The 21,822-nt window shown below is 41.9% G+C and overlaps 1 protein-coding gene across 4 annotated transcripts in view; it reads right to left on the minus strand.

Moving 5' to 3' along the window:
* The window catches only part of TRPC4 (transient receptor potential cation channel subfamily C member 4), a 196,082-nt gene that overhangs the window by 22,649 nt on the left and 151,611 nt on the right, over positions 1–21,822 (minus strand). For all 4 annotated transcript variants that reach the window (XM_039520818.1, XM_039520817.1, XM_039520820.1 and 1 more), the window contains one exon: positions 11,862–12,001. In XM_039520818.1, coding sequence (XP_039376752.1) covers positions 11,862–12,001 — 140 coding nt within the window. The remainder of the gene's footprint in view (positions 1–11,861; positions 12,002–21,822) is intronic.

A 21,822-nucleotide genomic window follows, 5' to 3' on the forward strand; every position in this document is an offset into this window, starting at 1 on the left:
CATCTAAATTCACTTGGTATCTACATTTTTTTCAGTAAAATTTCCCTAAGTACTTATGTTTTTGCCTCTGTGCATGCACACTCCTACCTCACACCAGGTGTCTGGACTTCTTAGCCAGGGCCGGTGCAACCATTTAGGCAACCTAGGCGGTCGCCTAGGGTGCTGAGATTTGGGGGGCGCCATTTTCTTTGGCAGCAACCACAGGGGCCGGATCTTCGGCCGCCTCAGTCACCGCCGGCATTTAGGCGGAGGGAGCTGGGGCAGGGGAGTGCGGGGAGGGCCGCCTGCAGCAAGTAAAAGTGGGGGGCACACAGGGAACTCCCCGCCCCAGCTCACCCCTGCCCCGCCTCCTCCCTGAGCACACCATGGCCGCTTCACTTCTCCCACCTCCCAGGCTTGCGTCGCCTAAGCTGATTGGCACCACAAGCCTGGGAGGCGGGAGAAGTGAAGCAGCCACGGCATGCTCGGAGAGGAGGTGGGGCAAGGGTGAGCTGGGGTGAGGGGGGTGCCTCAGGGCGGAGGGTGGGGAGCTGCCGCAAGGGGGGCACCTCAGGGCAGAGGGAGGAGCTGCCGTGGAGGGTGGGGGGGGGCAAGATAGAAGTTTCGCCTATGGCGCGAAACATCCTTGCACCGGCCCTGTTCTTAGCCCCAAAGCAATGCATGAACCAAGGGAAGAAAGGCATTGGAACTGTGGGGCCTGATCTGGTAAGCCTGCTCAGAGCTTGCCTATGGCAGTCTGATCTGGTAGGTGAAATCACACAAAATAGCCAGTGGGGGAAAGGGGACCTCTCTCAGAACTTTTACCTCACTGTACACAACTGGGGTGAGGGGGCTGACCAGCTCAAGTTGCAACTCCAACTGAGAGGGAGAAGGGAGATGAACTGGAGTCTGCTATCTCTCAGCTATATGACTTAACCTCTGAGCTATGGGAGATCCTGAGGTAAGACTCCCTCAGCAATGTGGAGAATGCAGTGAATTTGTATGTGGTGACCTCTCCACATTGATCCTCATGCGAAAATGGCGTATACGCTCACACTGAAGAGCCTCTTGCTAGTTCTTTCAATTTGCTAGTTAAATAACTTTTTTTGTCTCAAACAAAGAATTGTTCTTAATTTCTGAATGCACTGGGGGGACAACAATCCCCCACAACGGAGTTAATGTAACTTTTTCATGACAATGGATTTTAAATAAAAACATTTGTCCTAAATCATTAATGACGTAGCCACAGTGGAACAGTTTCAACAGGCGAGAGCGCCACATCAGCCCAGTAGTGAGGGCACACACCTGAAAGGTGGCAGAACCAGGTCAAAAACCTTTCCCTCCCTCCCTTCTCTATGGGAATGGATACTTGAATCAGGAGCCTCCCACAGCCAAGGTGTGTGCCCTAATCACTGGGCTAAAAGTGATTCCCCCCCTCAGACTTCTTGCAAAAACCACATAGGTGCCCACCACCAAGAGAGGGTTTGCCATGGAGAATCCCAAGCAGAGGGAGATGCCTCCCTCCAGCCTGACTTAGGTGCCAAACTTCTGGGGGAGGAGGGGAAGTTTAGGACACATTCCTCTCTTCCGCATATCTCATTGACTAGATTAGGAGAGGAGATGCCTAGCATGCTGGCTTTTGTGAATCCCACTCTGAGGCACCTCTCCCTCCCTATTCATTGTATAAACAGACTAGCTGTCAGATGTCAGCTTTGTGAATCCCAGTGATTTTCTAGGTGCCTAAAAGGCATGGCAATGTGAAGCTAGCCCATAATCCCTGTTGAAGTGCTTACAGGGATAATAATACTTCCCTATCTCACAGGGATGTTGTAAAGATAAATACTTTAAAGGTCATAGAGTGATTTGAGATTAATTGATGAAAAGTGCAAAATAAGAAATAGGTAGTATTATTATTACTACTACTACTACTACTACTAAAGCCTAAGTCCAATAGACACAAGCTACATTTGCTCCCTCTATGTCAAGTCATGTCTATCTTGGTGCTTATATGGCCCTCAATACAGCAGCACCTGAGCACCAATCATTAATGGATTCGCCTCTTGGAGGTAGGGAAGTACTATTATCCGCATTTTACTGACACACAGGAGAGAAAAAGTGACTTAGCCAGAGTCACACAGAAAGTCTATGACTGAGCTGTGGAGGGACCCAGCCCTGTTGGAGTTCCAGCCACAAAACCATTTCCTAACTCTAGTGACCTTCCTCATAAAATCAAGCTTTTATTACCGCTGGCACGGTAGAGCCAATACAGCTATGCAAGAACAGGACACATGTTATTCTGCCTCATGCATCATTAACCAAATCCTCAGTTCAGTTCTGATTGTAAAATCCTTATTACTGGTGATGACATAAGTGGCAGAAAGAGCACAACGTGTGTTGCAGAGCAATGGCTGAGTTTGCAATGCTAGCAGTCAGAAAAAAAAGTGACTTGCAAACTGAGAAGATTGAATATGGAAGTTACCGACAGAATAAAGGTGCAACTCCTCAATGTCCTTTTCTGAATATTATTATTATTATATAGTATAATTTAGACATCACTGTAAATGTACGTGGCACTTTTCTAAAGATATAATAAGAAACTGTCCATGTACTGAAGACCTGACATGCTCTGACTGAGCATTTGTAGGTGGAGAAAGAGGGAGAGGAGAACAGGAAACCTGCCAAGTGCTGGGGATATCATCAATGAAGGCATGTAGCTGATAAGATTGAGAGAGCAGTGAGAAGAGTGGATTGGAAGGAGTTTAGAGAGTAGAAAAGTAGTGAACAAATACAAACGAAGATGTCATTAGGAAGAGGAGGTTGTAGTGACATGAAGGGGATGGCTAGGAACTTGGATATGCTAACAGACCAGAAGTCATTGAAAGGATTCACAAGGAGTATAATGGGGCCAGGGAAGTAGGAGAGGAAGATTACTTTAACTACAAAGGTTTGGATAGATTGGATGGTGGAGAGTTGAGGACAAGGGTGAGCAGAGAAGAGAATTGAAGGAAGATATGGCTGATATATGGACAAATATTTTAGTAGGGAGATTATATGAAAGGATGGATGTTGTTGATTTTTAAAAGGAGAAATAGGAAGAAGAGAATTGAAAATGACACGGAGATTGTGAATCTGTTATATGGCCAGAAATGTGAAGTGATAGAGAAGGAAGGTCGTAGGAGGGAAGGGAAAGAATGATACATTCTGTTTTGGAGAGATATTGTTTGAGAGGCTGGAGATGTCAGAAGGACACTTGGAGTTACAAGATTAAAACATAATGAAGGAGGTGAAGAGTGGAGATGTAGGTCTGGAATGCAGACCACATAAATGCAGAAGTTGAAACATGGGAGCAGATGATGTCAAGAGGAAGTTGTATAGAAGGGATTGAGAACAGAAACTAGGTTGATGCCAACAAGTAAGGTGTAAGCAGGGAATGAATTCTTCCCTGACAGCTAGCTGGGAGGTGGAGAGACTTTGGGTGTGTTTATGTAAATACAGTTTGCACCTGCTCTGCTTAGATATCCAGCAAATAGAGTGATGTTTTGCTCAAAGTAATCAACTTTGGCTGGTGTTGGGTTACAAATTACTTTAATATTGAATCCAGGGGGAGTGAAATGCTGTTACCAAAATGTTGTAATTATTGCAGGAATACTGGAAAGCAGGATTGTGCTTAACCTGTCCCAAATGAGGGGGGTCACCCTCAGCTGAAAAGACGTCATTAAGCCAGGGGCTTAAATGCCAGAGCCCTGTGAAAGCAAGACCCAGCCAGGAGGTTGTGGACTCTCCCTAGGAGTCTCCAGACTGGTTTGACCTCTTCCTCCTGACTGTTCAAAGAAAGCACTAAACAGGCTTCCTTGGGAGCCTCCTTTGTTATTTTAAATGCTTAATCAGAGCTGAAATCAGTTGTGGTGGCACTGTGTTTCTGCTCAGACAGCTAAGAGCTAAAAATCACTAAGAGACTGATGTGCAGAGGTCATAGAAGAGAGGCAGGTGGCAGCAGAAGGTGACTGACACTTGGCTGGCAAATGAGTGGCCCTGGTTGAGGCTGGCTTCCCCTGGCAGAAAGAATACATTGGGAAGAAAGAAAGATGAAGAGCTATGGATTAAAATGCTGACTGACTATTTGTCAAGGAAAGAGATGAACCAGGAGAGCACAGAATCACAGATATCAAGAGAAAAAAAAAGGAGGAAGAATGAGATTGACTGACCATGTCAAAGGCAGAAGGACTATTAGTAAGAGCAGAAGAGAATGACTGCATGGCCAGGCCATGGAATGAAAAAGATACTAGCACAAATTGATACCTATTGTTTGAGAGACAGGTCTTAATAAACACATTTATTCAGGAGCTCAGTAACTCCTGAGAAGTGAAAGAGAAAAGAGAAAACAGATCATTTATGGGGAAAACAGACTATTAAAAATAGTGAAAGAAATATTAGCAAATGGGCCACTAAGATGCTAATATTTATTTCATTTTTGTTAGTTTTTTATGAACCACACGTGGCTGTTTTCTCCATAAATGATCTCTTTGGACATTCCTCCTTTATTTCTCAGGAGTTACAAGGCACCTCAGAAATATTCTGATTATAATCTGTTATTCAAACTGCAGATTCCAATTTGTATTGCTGTCTCATTCTCCTTCCTAATCATTATGACTGAAATCTGCAAATGTTCATGGAGTGCAATTAGGCATTTCACTGTATATCAGATGTCAGAGCTCTGTAGGACCGTCAGCAAATCTAAGAGTTAATGTATTTCTTTGTGTGCACTGTAATTTTATTTGTGTCTACTGCAATTTTATAGTGAAACAGAATATACTATACTATATATTATACACAATATAAACTGCATCTTAGATAAAGACAGACCATGATGGGACTGAAAAGGGACTTGCTTAATAACAAGGTCAAAAAATATCCTTACTAAAAGAAACTAAATAAACCCAGTCAAAACTTCTCACCTCTACTGGCTTCCTGTAATTGCTCATTCAATAGTTTCCTCAAAAACAGTATGTGTATATTTAGTATATTAATTCGCTTTAGTTCATTTGCACACTATAGGGTTATTAAAAGAATTAGGATATGAAATGGCTGTTTGATAGTATGTCAATACAGAGTCATGAGGCACTGAGTAATATGAAGTGAGTACAGGAATGTGAGATTTCCCATACAAGAGAAGATCATAGATACATAAAGTATTTTATCTTGATTCCAGCAATGGCTTATATTCAGTAATTCAAAGAAGGTAAAAACACAAATATATCCTGCTACCTCAATAATGCAGAGCTTTGATTCTGCAGTTCCACAGTGCATGGGACTGACTTCAATGAGCTTTGGATCAGGCCCTCTGTGGAGGGTTCCTAACAGATCATCATCTTACACTGACCAAACTCTGATGGAGCATGAGTTTTGATTCCCTGGGTTACTCATATTGTAACAATTGATAGAATTTCTGTACTCCACTTCCAGCTCAAACACAACCCTTCGGCATGTTGCAAAGGCAGTCATTTACTTAATAACTATTTAATACATAGGGGAAATACATAGTCCACACCTATGGAAAACTGAAGAAAGCAAATATGGACAGTTTAGAACTATGTAAAGACTAGAACGTCAAAGCAAATTTATCATGTATATTAATGATGCCAAAGGAATATGAAATAACAGTTCCTGATGATTATTCACAGAAAACCATACACAAGATTAACATCCAAGACAGTTGTAAGCATTGGGACAGTGGCCAGATAATTACTTTTTACCCTCTAGAGCAGAAACCGTAAATTGCAGAATTATCAAATGATCCTAAGGAGAGACAGTGTGGTCAAGTTATTATATAAATGTGAATAAGGAGACCTTGTTTTAGTTGCAGCTCTGCTATTGACTATCTGTCTGACCTTAATCAAATCATGTATGACTCTTGGTATATCAGTTTCCTCATCTATAATAAAGGGATAAATATTTTTCCTACCTCAGAAAAATGCTTTGAAATTCTTGGAAAGGTTAATTCTTGGATGAAATTCAAATTATTGTTATTAGGACATGTATGTCACAATCTGTACTGTACGTTTCAGAGAACCAGTAGAGAAAAAACTGAGAATAATCAGCCAAAAGATGTTAAACAACAACAAAACTGAAGCACAAAAATTATACTTTTTCTTACTGTGCAGTTAATACTCCAGTACAAGTGAATGTCTAATCTTCGGAATTGGCCAAATATCAGTCAAAACCATTTTACAATGCCAGAGAGACAGGCTAAGCATCCCAGTGTTTGAAGCACTGATATTTAGGGGCAAAAACCCATCCTTGTACTAATTAGCAGAGTAGATTCAATATGGAAAGGACTGAGACAATAAATATGGAGCCCAACAATGTAGTTTAGATACAGAATCACTTTTCAGGATAGAATTGCACTCTGAATATGACCTCTGCCCCCAAAGTGATGGAATTACATAGCATTTCATGCTAATGGGTGCGAGCCACTTATTCAGTGACATCAGCTGTGTGCAATCTCTTATATAGCTGAAAACACAGAGTAATGGAAGCCATGGTTCAGTTTAATAAAACATTAAAAGCATCCTTGGGTGTAATGCATCAAAGTGAGAGGAGTACTTGACTTAGCAGTGCAAAACATACTGTCGTTTCAAAATATAAACAGAATCCTTTGTTTTACAGCATAAATAGTTCTAGTTGTATTTATAATCCTCAATTGAAGCAGCTACATCCCTTAAAATGAATCATGCCTTTATGAACTTACAATGTATGAGACTACAGTACATTTATAACCATGTGACATTTAACTTTTGTGTTGGTAGATTAACAGGTATAAGAGACAGGGCCCTGATCTCCTTTGAGGCTCTGGACCCTGGTCCTCGGATGAACATAAGACACACTTATCACTGGGGTGGGAGAATGGTCAAAGAAGGCTTTAAGATATCCTTTTGCATTGTCCCAATCCTGGACCTAATTATGGGCTCCTCTAGTGCCTGATGTAATTTAGAGAAGCATAGGGCTGCTCTAAATAACATTCAGCTGCTTGCAGACTCAAAGGTTTGTTATCAGCAAGGATTTTTTCTTCCAGCAATAAACTCTTTTTTTTTTCTTCTGGGAACATCTCCCACATCAGGGAGTAGCATTGAGCTGCTATGCCTCTTATACAAGGAAGCTGGTTAAGATGAGTGTCTGGCTCAAATAAATTTGTTAGTTTCTAAGGTGCCACAAGTACTCTTGTTCTTTTTGCAGATAGAGACTAACACGGCTGCTACTCTGAAACCTAGCTATGTTGTGCCACTAGAGTGATACACAACAGGTAGAACACATTTGAGAATTGGGCCTATACAATTATTTCAGTAAATACAGGCAAAACTATATTTCAGAAAAAATAGACATGCAGCATTTAGCAAATGAAAGTAAAGGTCATATTTTATAATATTTTGGTAGCGTTTGTATTCCTAGGTCCTCATTTCTTGTACAACTGGAAAACAATCATATTTTAAGAATTTGAAACGAATGTGATTGATTAATCAATTAACCACTCATTATTTCAGATGCTTATATCAGAGGATTTATTTATATATTCTGATTTAATCATTTTACCAAAGGAAAGGTGAAAAAAAGCAAGGACAAAAAAGCTAGTTGGATTTAAAAATCACAGGCATAACAAAACAAATAATTTCAGAATTAAAGGTAATATTTTATGCACTGCTGTGTTTACATTTGGAGTCTGACTAGCATCATAACACTAATTTGGAGGGTAATGGATGCATATTACTTCATACGCTGTCACCTTGGAATCTGATTACAGGAGGCAGAAGTTGCCTGGGAGATGAAAGTATTATTATGGTTTCAAATTAATATTGTTCTAAAAGGAAAAATTGGATGTCTACATTGTTTTAGAAAGGTTTGAATTACCAATGAGGTTGTTATTTTGCATTTTGGACCAATAAAAAGGCTATTTCCTGGTCACTGTATATGAAACTGTGTCTGCATATCAAAGCACATTCCATTAGCTTTCTGAATAAAAGGGGGCAGATTTTTCTCCACCTTTTCAAATACCTTTGCTCTACCTGAGTGATGCACAGGGACTCGAATCTGGCCACAGCTGCCTAGATGAAAATTCCCCTGAGAAGTTCTGAGTGGGTGTGAAATCAGCACAAACAACTACTATGCTACACCCTGCCCCCCACACACCTTGTTGAGATGCAGCGGTTCCCAAACTGTTGGCTGCAATTCCAAATGGGTTTGTGCCATTAGCAGATGGGGTCGCAGGTCCAAAGGACCAGATTTGAACCACGAGATGATGCCATCTGCCCCTGAATCTGTCCGGACCTGCTCCTCAAACCCTGCGCCGGGAGGTTGCCATTTTGTACATCTAAATAGCAGCCGCCTCATGGCGTGACCTTGCATGTATGGTGAATGCATTTTGTAAAATGGCAGCCTTCTGCTGTGGTGTTTGTACAGCAGGTCTCAACACATGAGCTGTGAGGAGGTGGCTGTGCGAATGCCATTTGCCCCATCAGGATGTGCAAGCATTCAGCTGAGAGACTTGAATCCAGAAGATGCTTCTCTGTGGGCAGCAGCCTCCTCAACAGAGCATCTTCTCTGCTTGAGTGGGTAGGAACCTGTGCTAGCTTTTTCTGAAAGGGAATCTGAAGTGGCTTGTGAACGCCTTAAGGCAGGGCCCATATCTTTTTATGCCACCCTGAGTACCTTTATGACACTGAAGCATAAAGGATCATTGTAAGTCACTGTCTCTGTGCTGCCGTAGTATCAGCACACAGGGCCTTGCTAAGCCCTGGCCTCATCTGCTTAACTATGAATTCCTCTTTCTGACTTGTGAGATGAGGCACAATGGACTCATTTTTACACAGGGTATCTGCTTCATCCTCCAGCAGTGAGTCTAGTAATGCAGTTATGTGCAAAAAACAGGTATGCAAGAAATGTGCAGGCAAATATGGTGAGGCTTTGTGTATGGCTTCACCAATGTTTTTGTCAAGAATGAAGAAAGGACAAAATGCCTGCTATGTCACACACACACAAGCTTGAAGCCCAATAAACTTAAATGACCTTTGTAAGCCCTTCATAGGGAACATGTAGGAAAACCAAGGTCATTTTTCCAGAGCTGGAAAGAAGAACTTTCATGACAACAAGTGCAATTCAAGAGAGCCCTGTCCATCTCTGACCACACACAAAAGGCATCATCTGAAGTGAGTTGCTGCCTGGTGCAGGCCAAGAGATTTTGATTTTACCAGATGAAATCAATGGTGAAGATAATGTGTGGGAAAACTGAGGCAAACAAACTCAAAGACATACTACTCTCCAACAACACAGTGAATTGAAGGATTGAGGTGATAGCAGCAGATCAGGAAAACACACTGATGGAGAGTCTGAAAAACACAGGTGCTTTTGTTCTTCAAGTTGATGTGAGCACTGAGGGTCCTGATGCACATATCTTGGCTTTTGTGAAATACATGGGAGAGTGCAATCCTTGAAGACATTCTATTGTCTCCCTCTTCCTGGACACAAGACAGCACAAGGAATATTCGATGTACTACATTGGTGATCACATTGTAGGCTTTTGCACAGAAGGAACTCTGTCTATGGCAGGCCACCAGCAGGTCTGAATGCCTCGGTAAAGAAAGTTGCTCTGTCTGCTCTGTGGACTCACTACATGAATCACAGAGAACAATAGGCATAGAAAGCTCTGAGTCCAGAGCTAGGTGAATTTTTGCAGTATCATCTATTGTGAACTACATCAAGACTCAGCCTCTTTGCACGCATCTGTTTGCAAAACTGTGTGAAGACATGGGATCTGATCATGGCACGTTTTTATTCCACACTGAAGCTCTCTGAGGAAAAGTACTGGGATGATTTTTTGAACTGAGAGATGAGCTGTGTGCTTATACAATGGACTGCAAAAAGAGTGAATTTGTTGCTTTTCTAGGTGACCAAAGGAAGAAGTGCCTTCCTGGCTAAGTCACAGACATATTTAGGAAACTGAATGAAATGCCTACAGGTCTGCAAGGAAAGAACACCCACATTCTTCAGCTGAGTGATTGACTCACAGGATTAATGAAGAAAATTGTTTTCTGGGAGAATTATCTATCAGAGACAAATTAGGAATCCTTCCCACAGCTTTCTAATTTCCTGGCTGTCCATGAAATTATTGAGCCTCCCACACAGGTGATGGCTGAACAGCTCAGCCAGATGGAGGAACAGTTTGCATCCTTTTCCCTCAACTTGGACATGACAACGTATGATTGGGTGTGAAAAGTGCAAGCCTGATACCATGGATTTGCCAATAGCTGAAATTGAACAGCCCATCAAAATGTCCCCTGACCAATTCTTGTGAGTAACATATGCCCAACTTTCTCTCCCAGGATTCTGGTTCACTGTGAAGAATGATTATCTTGCACTCTCAGCATGCACCTTGAAACTGATGGTGACATTCACGAGCACGTAATTGTGTGGAGCTGGATTCAGCGCACTTGTGTTCGTCAAGTCTCAGTATCTATCTACCACTGATGTCAAATTGGAAATTAGATATACAATTTCTGCCACATCACCAGACTTTGAGAAGCTGTGTCGCAACGTGCAAGCCCATGTGTCATATTAGCAAGCATTAAATATATTTAATGTGCAATCTTCTTGGATTCCTTGGTTACTATGTTGCTTTGCTGTGATCTGGGGTCACAGGAAACAGTAAATCTGAAAATGGGGTCATGCAGGCAAAAAGTTTAGAAACACCTGATGTGATAGAAAAGGGAGATGGCAGGTCAAGTGTGTAGGGGCTCTGTTCCACTCTGCCAGTTATCAGCTGGGCACATGGATACTGATGAACCATCGCCAACTGACATAAATTAGACAAGCTCCGAGGTCTGCTCTAAACTTATGCCATGGCTGCAGCCAGAACAGCTGTGACTTGAGAACAGGGAGCTGTAATCGGTTCCTTTATGGGTGCCCACTTTCTTCTTAGCCTACTGGATCCGGGCACAGGAGAGAATCTGGCCCTGTAGTTATTGGATAGTTGGTGGAAATAAACTTGAAATCACTGAAATCTAATGATGTTAATGAATGATATAAATTAGAAAGTTATCATGACTCAGAGGTGATTAGAGCCATGTGAAGGTGCTGACACATTTTTCTTTAAATTTAATTTGAATCTATTTTTCTTTCATTCAAGACCATTTTGAAACCAGAATATTTAATTTTTACAAGGAATGTCCATGAAATTGTGAATTCAAATTGAAAACAGGCAACATTCAACTATTTATGCTTTTGAAACAAATGGATGTTTCTCTGGAAGAAAATTCAAATGTTAATAATGTCATATTTCTTATTAAAAATAGGACAATGGGGAGCAAAATGGACAAATTGTATACAACAATGCTTCTATTATTTAGCCAAAATTTACATTAAATTTCAGTTTATTGATTAAATTGGACTAAAAACATTCAATGTTTTTTAAGCTTTGATTTGAATTTTTCATGCAATTCTGATTCAAGGTTGCATATTATTTATTAGACAACCTTAGTAATAAAGCTTCAGTAGAAAAAATTATGCAAAGACTATCTGACATATAATACATTTTTGTACAAATATCTACACCTAATAATAATAATGCTTGGCATTTTTATAGTACCTTACATACAAACATCTCAAAATGCTTTACTTATCCTGATGAATTAAGCCATCCAACATCCCGTGGCATAGATAAAGATTAAAACCATTTTACAGATGACAAAACTGACAGGTTAATAAAGTGATTCATTGAGTCATTGTAGTAGTTTATCAATCCAAGAAACTTTGAAATATAGAAGCAAGTCAAAAAGTATAACCTTAGTTTCTTAATAGATTTATTTATAAATATTAGCTAACAATAGAATGATTACCTTTGAAAATGCAACAATTTTCAAAGAAATTGTTGCCAAGTACAAGGAGTTCATTACGAAATCCATTAGGTTCCACCAGTCATGAATGTAATCCTGTAGTCCACCATCCCACATCTGTTTAATTTCACCCCATATGAAACCTGTAAATATAAAAGAATTCATTCTAAGCATGGTTTTCAGAAGAATTTTATACAGCTCAGTCATTTTAGACTTCATTTTCTGATTCATGTTTCCAAAATGCATTCACTAAGCAAGTGAGAACTGACATGTCATTAATCTAAGCATACAGCTTCATTTTAATTTGCATTCCTTCTATTACTTTTTCATTACATTCTAAAGAGCATATAAAAAGTAGTCTAACATAGCAACTATTGCCATATTCTGTCCTTAGCTGTGTGTTCCAATGGAAACTGCATAACTGAAGAAACTGACCATTACCTTAAATGTTCATTAAAGGTGCCAGCCTGACAGCAATGGAGAGTGAAATCCTCTATTTACACTTGAGGGAAATACCAATATGTTGTTTATCACCTTTTCCTTAGTCGTCTCTTTCAGTAACATTAGGCAGAGGCCTAATGAGCCTTGTATCAATAAACTCTATAATTAGAAATTGCCTTTCGGTCATAACCAATATTTTCACCAAAGGTGGCTACACGGAAGAGACATCAGACTCAACTCCAAGGAGGCATTGCCTCTTTTGCCTTTGTTGGTGCCAAAGGTAGTTTTGTTATGTTTTTCCTGACATCAGAAAATAAAGGGCCTGATACACACAGTGGTGGTAAGAAACTAATTTTTCTTCTCGTACCACGATTACATGTTCCAAAAGGTTACAATGTTGTCACATGGCAGAACTCACTGTACATAGACTGCACTGTTACTGTTACATCATAGGTTTCAAAGTAGCAGCCGTGTTAGTCTGTATCTGCAAAAACAACAGGAGTACTTGTGGCACTTTAGAGACTAACAAATTTATTTGAGGATAAACTCAAATAAATAAGTTTATGCTCAAATAAATTTGTTAGTCTCTAAAGTGCCACAAGTACTTTCTTGTTACATCATAGTGCAGAGACTCTGTCCACTCATATAAGGGAAGGAGCCTCCCTTTCAAAGAGATAATCAACCCATTCTAGCTGTGCTGCTGAATGTCAGTCACTTTGAAGTAGGGGAGATCAGAATGTGACCAGGGACCTCTTCATGCCAACTGGCAGAGGGCATAAGGGGTGCAAATGAGTTTACAGGGATCCCCAGGGTCTATTATCTACATTATAGTGAAGTCTCTCTTGAGAGCCAGTCCTCATAACCATGGCAAAATGTATGAAAGGATAATATTTAAAGAGTTTTGTATCTGTGCTGGAAATTATGTTCTTAAGGTCTGTGAGTAAAGCAGGTCACCAGGAGGTGACAAGCACGTTCCTTTCGGACAGGAGGTAACAGACATTTCTCACTCTGTCTGGTTATATGTAAATTGCATATTGTATGCTTCACAATGGAAGGCTATTTACACACTGAGCCAGGTTCTTGAAGAACATACAAGAAGCCTACAGGAAAAAATAGCCAGTGGGAAGTCGAAAGGGCCTCCTGTTTATGAAGAAAGGCAACGGATTGTTGGAATATATCTAGGGGGATGGGGCTGTACCCATATTCTTCACCTAGGAGAGAAGCTGCCAGCATGCATGTCTTATGTACCAAAGGTCACAGCCAGACAGACTGTAAAATACTGGGAGAAAGACTCTGTGGTGAGCTAAACCCTACAGGACCTGAAAATATCTCGTTAGATAAGTCTAGGCTCTAGAATGCGTATTATTTTATATTTAACCATTTGGTTCCATTAAGTCTACTTGCTTCTTCTTGAATCTCTATTCTTTGTTAAATAAAATTTCTTTGTTAAATAAACAAGACTTCCGAGAGTGAGATGCCTTACAACCAAGATACCCCTAAGAAGCATCACACTCAGTCATCCTCTCTTCAAAGGACTGAGTGGGAGAGGTGCTAACCTCACCAAGAGTCCCTGAATTTGGCTTGCCATTGAGAAATTTGACCAGATTTAAGGATAGAGACAATTGTGTAAATGGAAAGACCCCAGCACAAGGAGGCCTTAGAGATTCATGGGTATATCAACCTAAATAAATTCTTCTCCAATTCATCTCAGTTAAGTATTTCACTTAGTATACTGCTTGAGGACAATGCAGAATGGCACTGGAATGATTAGTAAGACAAAATTTTACAGGAACTAAAATAAAGTGGTCATGGAAGAATCGTTGCTGAAATAATTTGACATTACAAACAGCCTAAGATCTGAGTTGACGCAACCTCACAAAGACTGGGGGCTGTTTTTCTGGCAGACAATAACTTAATGACAAATGCTTTCACGGCATTATCTAAAATACAACAGAACTATGTCAGACTGTTCATTTTAAAAAAAATAGCTAGCATTTCTTTGTCAGTTTTATGAGTTTATGGGCAGAAAGCAGCCATATTACAGAAACCATTGTTCTAAGCACTGCCTCAGTTTCAGAAAATGATCATGAAATTGCAAATAGTCTCTTTAATTGTGAAATACAGATCTCATAACAGCATTCTTAGGGCAGAAATGCTTTCAGGAGGGCCTATAAAGAGCTTGGCTTTTAAACTCTTGTCTGCCATCTTTATAATCTGATGTTGGAGCATAAAGATAGAAAGTTGAAAAAGGTTGGGCACTGCAAATATATGCTGAGATGATGAACACACATTAGATGAAATATTTGTCCACTTCTAAGTGGATTGACAGCCAGGAAAGGAACACTACAAGCTGTATGCAATTCAATAGAAGACAGCAGATATAGTGGACACCCAAAGCTAGGCTGCTTACCACTATAGCAGAAAATTGGTGAATGGGACTTTCTCTTGAATCCAACTTGAGAATTATAATGTATAAAACCAGAGCTGGTCAATACTGGGAATTTTTTTTTGACAAAAAAAAAAGGAAATTTAAAAACTGAAAATTGTTAGTTTTTTCCCCCAAAAAACCCAGTATTTTGTTGTTTTGGTGGGAAAACTCAGATTTTTTGTAAAAATTTCAGGTTTAGAAAAATGGGGGATTTTGTTGTCTGAAACTGAAAAATTTCACCAAACCCCCCCAAAATGTTTACAGAAACACTTAAAAATTCAGTTTCCAGAAAATCAAAATATGTTTAGTTTTCATTTTTCATTGAAAAACTGAAAAAAAAATATTCAAAGGAAACAAACATTTCCTAAGAAAGTTTTCATCTTCTTTGAAAGCATTTTTCCACTGAACAACTGTTTTAACAAAAACAAACAAAAACAAATCAAACAGCTCTTTAAAAAACTAGATTCAACTTCATTTTAAGAAGAGGACATTAGATTATTTTGATACTTGTTTTTAAAATAAAATAAAATAAAAATACTGGTATCAGTTTTTATCTACCAAACACAAACAGCACAGGCAACGGCAATACAAGTTTCCTTGCACTGCCTCACCAATATGACTCTCATGGGGAAAGGGTAGTTCAGTCTCTGGCTTGTTTTATTCCTTGGCATCTCTGGTGAGAGTGCCAATTAATTAACTTATCAAATGTTGCAATGTTTTGGGTGATGAAGATATCCATCCACTAAGATTTGGGTTGAGAGCAAAATCTCCTTTCACGTAAACTCCCAAACACCTGTCAGATTATAAAAAATTTTGGTCACTGATGATTAATCCCATTATCAATGAATCTCCTAAATCATTCACCATAAATTTTACTTTTAAACAACACATTTTCCCCCATTTTCCATTAAAACAACTAATCAATTACAAAGTGATGATATATACATTGACAAAAATAATCAGACACATCTTGGTTAAATCCCCTTCTAGAAAGCAAATCCAGAATGATTACAAAATAAAACTGATTCTTAAGCACCTGTGGAGACGTCATGAAAATGTTATCCTGTCTCCACAACCCAAACATTTGGAAAACTGCTTTCTGTTGTTTATAAGTATATTCCAGGATTCTCAAAGTCATGGCTAATGCCTCATTGTAAATATTAAAGTCAGGACTGGTGGAAAAAGAAGGAAGAGAAACAATATTTTGAACTAGTAAAAGTACTTCTGGATTTAAAAAAAAATAACTGTGGCTCCCATTCAGATGCTGGTTCCCACCTTTCCCACAATTGGCCAGCCACTCTGTTGCTATATCGCTTTGCACAACATCAAATGATGGGAAGTAAGATGCAAGGGTACTAACAAGATTTGCAACAGTGAATCTCTGACATGCCAAGTTCAACTACTGCCTTCAGGTAGGTTTATGACAAAACATTTTTTACAAAGCTGTAAAATAGTTCAGCTGACGAACTTAACTTTGATAAGTTACTCACAGGTAAAAAAGCTCATTAAGAACCAGAGCCAATGCTAAATGAAGGGGACTCTATCTACTCTCTTCAATAGCGGTTGGATCTGCCCCCCAAAAGGCCCTCCTTTTTACAGGCCTATTTTTACATCTAGCACAATGAACTCCTTTTCACATATGGAATACGAAGCCAAGAAGAGATGGATTAAAGGGGCAGTACGGTCTAGTGAATTGAGCATGGTACTCAAAGCTAGCGATAATCGTGTTTTAATCCCTGCTCTGCCACTAAATCACCATTTGGACCTAGGCAGGCCCCCTTTTGCCTTCACTTTCCCATGTTTATACTTCAAGCTGGAGGTGTGATTCCTAGCTCCAGGGGACATAATCACGCTAGCTGTGGTCGAGCTAGATTGTTAACAATAAAATGTAGCTGTGGCACAGGAGCCAGCAAACAGAGCTGTAAATGGGAATTTCAGTGGGAGTTCTGTTGGAGGAGAAGGTTTTTGTATTTTGTGTATTGTATTTTTGTAGTTATATGTGCGGAGGTTGGTAGGGGCAGTGTGCTGGGAGAGAAGCTGAGCCCTGATTAGGGGGTGGGGCTTCTCTGCTTAGGGATCCTATAAAGGTAGCCAGTCAGTCAGGCAGTGGCATAGACAGCTGCAGCGGCACAGAAGCCAGCAAACAGAGCAGTAAACAGAGGGAGTTTACAGGGGGAGTTTGCAAGGGGAGTTTGTGGGGAAGATGAAGAGACCTAGGCAGAGGAATAGACAGGCTAGTGAAGGGAGTGGGTGGTGGTCTGCCGGTGTTCTGGTGCCCGTTGGGGGTTTGTTTTGCTGTAGGTGGTGGTGGTTTGCTTTGGTTTGTGTTTCCTGGACTAACAAGTTTTAGGTGGGAAGGCTTGACCAATACAGAGGCAGCAGTGAAAGACACAATGAGGATGACTGGATGTGGAAGCTGCGGCATGTACGTGATCCTGGAGGGGGTACCTGAAAATAGTTTTGTCTGTATGAAGTGCCACCTGATAGAGCTGTTGGAAGAAAAGATCCGAGGACTGGAGATGCAGGTGGAAACTCGGGTCATGTTTAGAAGGGGGTTCGAGCAGATGATGGAGCAAAGACATGAGGAGGCTGAAGGGAAAAACTCAGACTTGCAGATGGAAGTAGGACCAAAGAATTCTGAGGGGAGACTGCTGGGTGAGGAAAGTGGACAGTGGAAGCATGTGACTAAGAGAACCAGGCAGAGGAAAAGACGGGCCAGTGAAGGAGAAATAGAGCTCAGGAACAGGTTTGCAGAGTTGGAAAATGAAGAAGGGGCACAGCAGGTGGTCGCTGAAGGTGAGAGGGCAAGGAAGAAGAGAAGAGCAGCTAGCCCTATAGGAAGAGAGGAAGAGTCAATGGAGACTACACCACCAAATATGAGCCCCAGGAGGATACCGGATGGGTTGCGGAGGATTGCAAGGGACAATAGAAATCGAGAGAACTTGCAGCCAGAGGGAACAGGGGATAGACCGGAGAATCGCACCATCACCAGGAAAAGGCAGGTCTACGTGATTGGGGACTCCTTACTGAGAAGAATAGACAGGCCTGTAAGTAGAGCTGATCTGGAGAACAGAAGGGTGTGCTGTCTGCCGGGTGCTAAGATACGGGATGTGGACCTGACGCTGAAAAGGATCCTAATGGGAGCGGGAAAGAATCCGCTGATTGTCCTTCATGTGGGAATGAATGATATGGTGAGATTCTCGCTGAAATGTATCAAGGGAGACTATGCCAGGCTGGGGAAGATGCTTAAGGAAATCGAGGCTCAAGTGATCTTCAGTGCAGTTCTGCCTGTTCCTAGAGAAGGGCGACAAAGGTGTGACAAGATTATGGCAATCAACAGATGACTCAGACAGTGGTGCTATAAGGAGGGCTTTGGGATATATGGCCACTGGGAAGCATTCATGGACAGAGGACTGTTCTCTCGGGATGGACTTCACCTGAGTAAGGAGGGAAATAGACTTCTAGAATGGAGGCTGGCACAACTGATTAAGAGAGCTTTAAACTAGGAATTTGGGGGAGATGGTTGGGAGATGTCCAGGTAATCTCCACGCCGGAATTTAACATTGAGAGAGGAGAAAACAAAGTAAGAGAGGATACAGCCATGAGTAGCAGAATGGACATAAGGAGGAAGGGTAGTGTAGATACCAGTCTAAGAGGTGATATTAGTGGGAGAATGTCTGGGCCTAATCGGGTAAAGAATGTCAGTGAAGCCAAACAGCAAAAATTAAGATGTTTGTATACTAATGCGAGGAGCCTAGGTAACAAAATGGAGGAACTAGAGCTACTGGTGCAGGAAGTGAAACTGGATATTATAGGGATAACAGAAACATGGTGGAATAGTAGTCATGACTGGAGTACAGGTATTGAAGGCTATGTGCTGTTTAGGAAAGACAGAAATAAAGGCAAAGGTGGTGGAGTAGCATTATATATCAATGATGAGCTAAACTGTAAAGAAATAAGAAGTGATGGAATGGATAAGACAGAGTCTGTCTGGGCAAAAATCACATTGGGAAAGAAAGCTACAAGAGCCTCCCCTGAGATAGTGCTTGGGGTGTGCTACAGACAGCCGGGATCTGATTTGGATATGGATAGAGACCTTTTAAATGTTTTTAATGAAGTAAACACTAATGGGAATTGTGTGATCATGGGAGACTTTAACTTCCCAGATATAGACTGGAGGACAACGCTAGTAATAATAATAGGGCTCAGATTTTTCTGGATGCGATAGCTGATGGATTCCTTCACCAAGTAGTTGAAGAACCAACAAGAGGGGATGCCATTTTAGATTTGGTTTTGGTGAGTAGTGAGGACCTCATAGAAGAAATTGTTGTAGGGGACAACCTTGGTTCAAGTGATCATGAGCTAATTCAATTCAAACTAGACGGAAGGATAAACAAAAATAGATCTGGGACTAGGGTTTTTTATTTCAAAAGGGCTAACTTTAAAGAATTAAGGAAATTAGTTAGGGAAGTGGATTGGACTGAAGAACTTGTGGATCTAAAGGCGGAGGAGGCCTGGAATTACTTCAAGTCAAAGTTGCAGAAACTATCAGAAGCCTGCATCCCAAGAAAAGAGAAAAAATTCATAGACAGATTGGCAGAGGCCCTGGAGGTCTTTCACCTTCCTCTGCAGCGTGAGGCACAGGTCACTTGCTGGAGGATTCTCTGCAGCTTCAGGTCTTCAAACCACGATTTGAGGTTTGTTACAGAAGTGGGTGGGTGAGATTCTGTGGCCTGCATTGTGCAGGAGGTCAGACTAGATGATCATAATGGTCCCTTCTGACCTTAAGTCTATGAGTCTATGAGTAGTGGGAGGGACTAGCAGCCCCGAATGTGTACCGATGGACAGGGGCTGTGCAGTCCTGGGCATTTGCCCAGAGACTGATGGACTAGGCCACCTGCTGGCTGAAGCCCAAGACACAAACGGTGGGGAAGCTAATGGACACCCTCATCCTAGAGCAATTGCTACAGGGCCTCCCCAAGAATATTTGAGTCTGGGTCAGGCGACATCAGCCATGTATAGTCGATGCAGTAGTCAAGCTGACCGAGGAGTGCACGGAGGCAAACGTGCCCTGAAGAGAGGGCCGACCCTATAAAGACAGAGAGTTGTGAAAGAAGGTGAGGGAACCCCCCCCCTTCCTGGGAAAGGCCCCGAGAGGAAGGAGGAACCCCAAAGAGCTCCCAGTAGAGCTGGTGTGATTATTTGTTGGCAGTGTGGACAGCCAGGGCATAAAAAGGGGGACTTCCCAGGTATGGAATGTGGGTTGGCCATATTTTGCAGCTGAACTAATGCTGGAGGGCAGGAAAGAGGGCAGAGGCTATCCACCATCCCAGTGAGGGTGGGGAAGAAACTCCAGAGGGGCCTGGTGGATACGGCTTCAGCCTGCTCGCTCATCCAGAGAAGGCTGATAAAACCGCACTGCATAATTCTAGGTGCATCCATGGGGACAGAAGATACTGCCCAGTGTCCCAGGTGCCCCTAGAAGTGCAGGACAGCTTTAAATGGAAGCGGGTTGGGGTAGTAGAGGGTTTACCATACCCCATTATGTTAGGTACAGCCTGGGGCCCTCCCCATGGAGGGAGAAGGAAAGGTTCCCAGAAGAAAGGGATGGGGACCCCTGGACTGAGAAGCCTCGGGGAGGGAGAGGAGCCAGGTCCTTGGGGTAATGAACATGAGAACCCTAGACATCAGAGCCCGGATAGGGTAGACAGAAGGAAGGAGGTGCAGGGGAGAAGGCCAGCCCAAGCCCCTTAGAGGGAGAAAAGGGGCAACTGGAGCTCCCCATAACACAGCTCCCAGGAGAAAAATGGGGATCCCACTTCGTGACTTGGGGGAACCCGAGGCCCAGGGTGTCCAGCAGGAGGTCAGGATTGGCCTCGATTCCCTACCGGAAGAAAAGGGGATAAAGGAGACGCCTGCTGGGGTGCGATTGGTGTGAAGACCTGTGGGTGGCGGCAGAGCTATGGGGACATCTACCCCCAGACCACTTTACTTTTTTGCAGGTGGGGGATGAAGGAACCTCCAGGAGAGGACACCGGTGATTGCCCGAAAGAGGGGGAGAGGCTTCCCCGGATGAACCCCACCAGACAGGGGCGGAGAGGCTGAGGAAGGATGAACCTGGTGGTTCATAAGGGGGGAGATGTGTGACAGAGTGCTGGCTAGGAAACCCTGAGCCAGACCTCTGTCACACCAGCTCCAATCAGGAAAGGGGAATTGGAGCTGACTGAGTAAGCCCAGGCCTAACTGGCAAATAGGGGACAGCTGCTGGCCTCGTTATCCAGGGGCTACATAGAGGATGGCAGGAAGGAAGCTGGGGGAGAGGAAAGGGAGGAGCTAGGGAGTTAGAGGTTGCTCTCCCCTGCTGGCTGCAGAAGCTAGCAGTCCCTGAGGCTGTGAGCCTGACACTGTCTGTAGCTACAAATGGTGGGAACTTGTACTGTGAATAAAGAGCATGGGTGACTGCACCAAAACTGAGGTCTCTGGCTGATTTGTGGGTGCAGAAGTGGCAGAAGATAGAGGGGCCCACTTGTGCCCCTTACAAGGGGATTGTCTCTTAAATAATTAAATAAATAAAATAAGAATCCTGCCATTTTCTGTACTCTGTCACTTTCCAAAACCATGTATATATAGTAGTTACATTAAAAATACATTGAAAGTCTTTTGCCAAAATCTTACTAGCAAACACATATGCATTTTTGACGACAACTATAGTGTTAGCTGTAATGAAATGTAACTTAGTACATCTATCTTGCTTTATGTTCCATTTTTTTCCTCTCATTTTGTCATGCCATTGAGGTTCAAGGCTCTGGCAAAGAAATAATACCTGAGATGATGGTTTCACAGTATTTCTGACCTGACAGACCAGAAGCAGTAACACTGAATATCTTGTGAAATTTCAGCTCAATCTGGTATGGCTAAACATTCTAGGAACCTTTGGGTTTGTCTGAAATGAACAGCCAAACCTTTTCAGGTTTACCCATCTTGGGATCCTGGAACTAGGAGGTGCCTCTGTGGGTTAAATGTAGTTTTCATGGTCTTGGGTATATAAAAGACATCAATTTTTATGTTTATTTTGGCATAGACCCCTAAGTCACT

The sequence above is a fragment of the Mauremys reevesii genome, linkage group 1 (assembly GCF_016161935.1).
Source record: "Mauremys reevesii isolate NIE-2019 linkage group 1, ASM1616193v1, whole genome shotgun sequence".
Lineage (NCBI taxonomy): Eukaryota > Metazoa > Chordata > Testudines > Geoemydidae > Mauremys > Mauremys reevesii.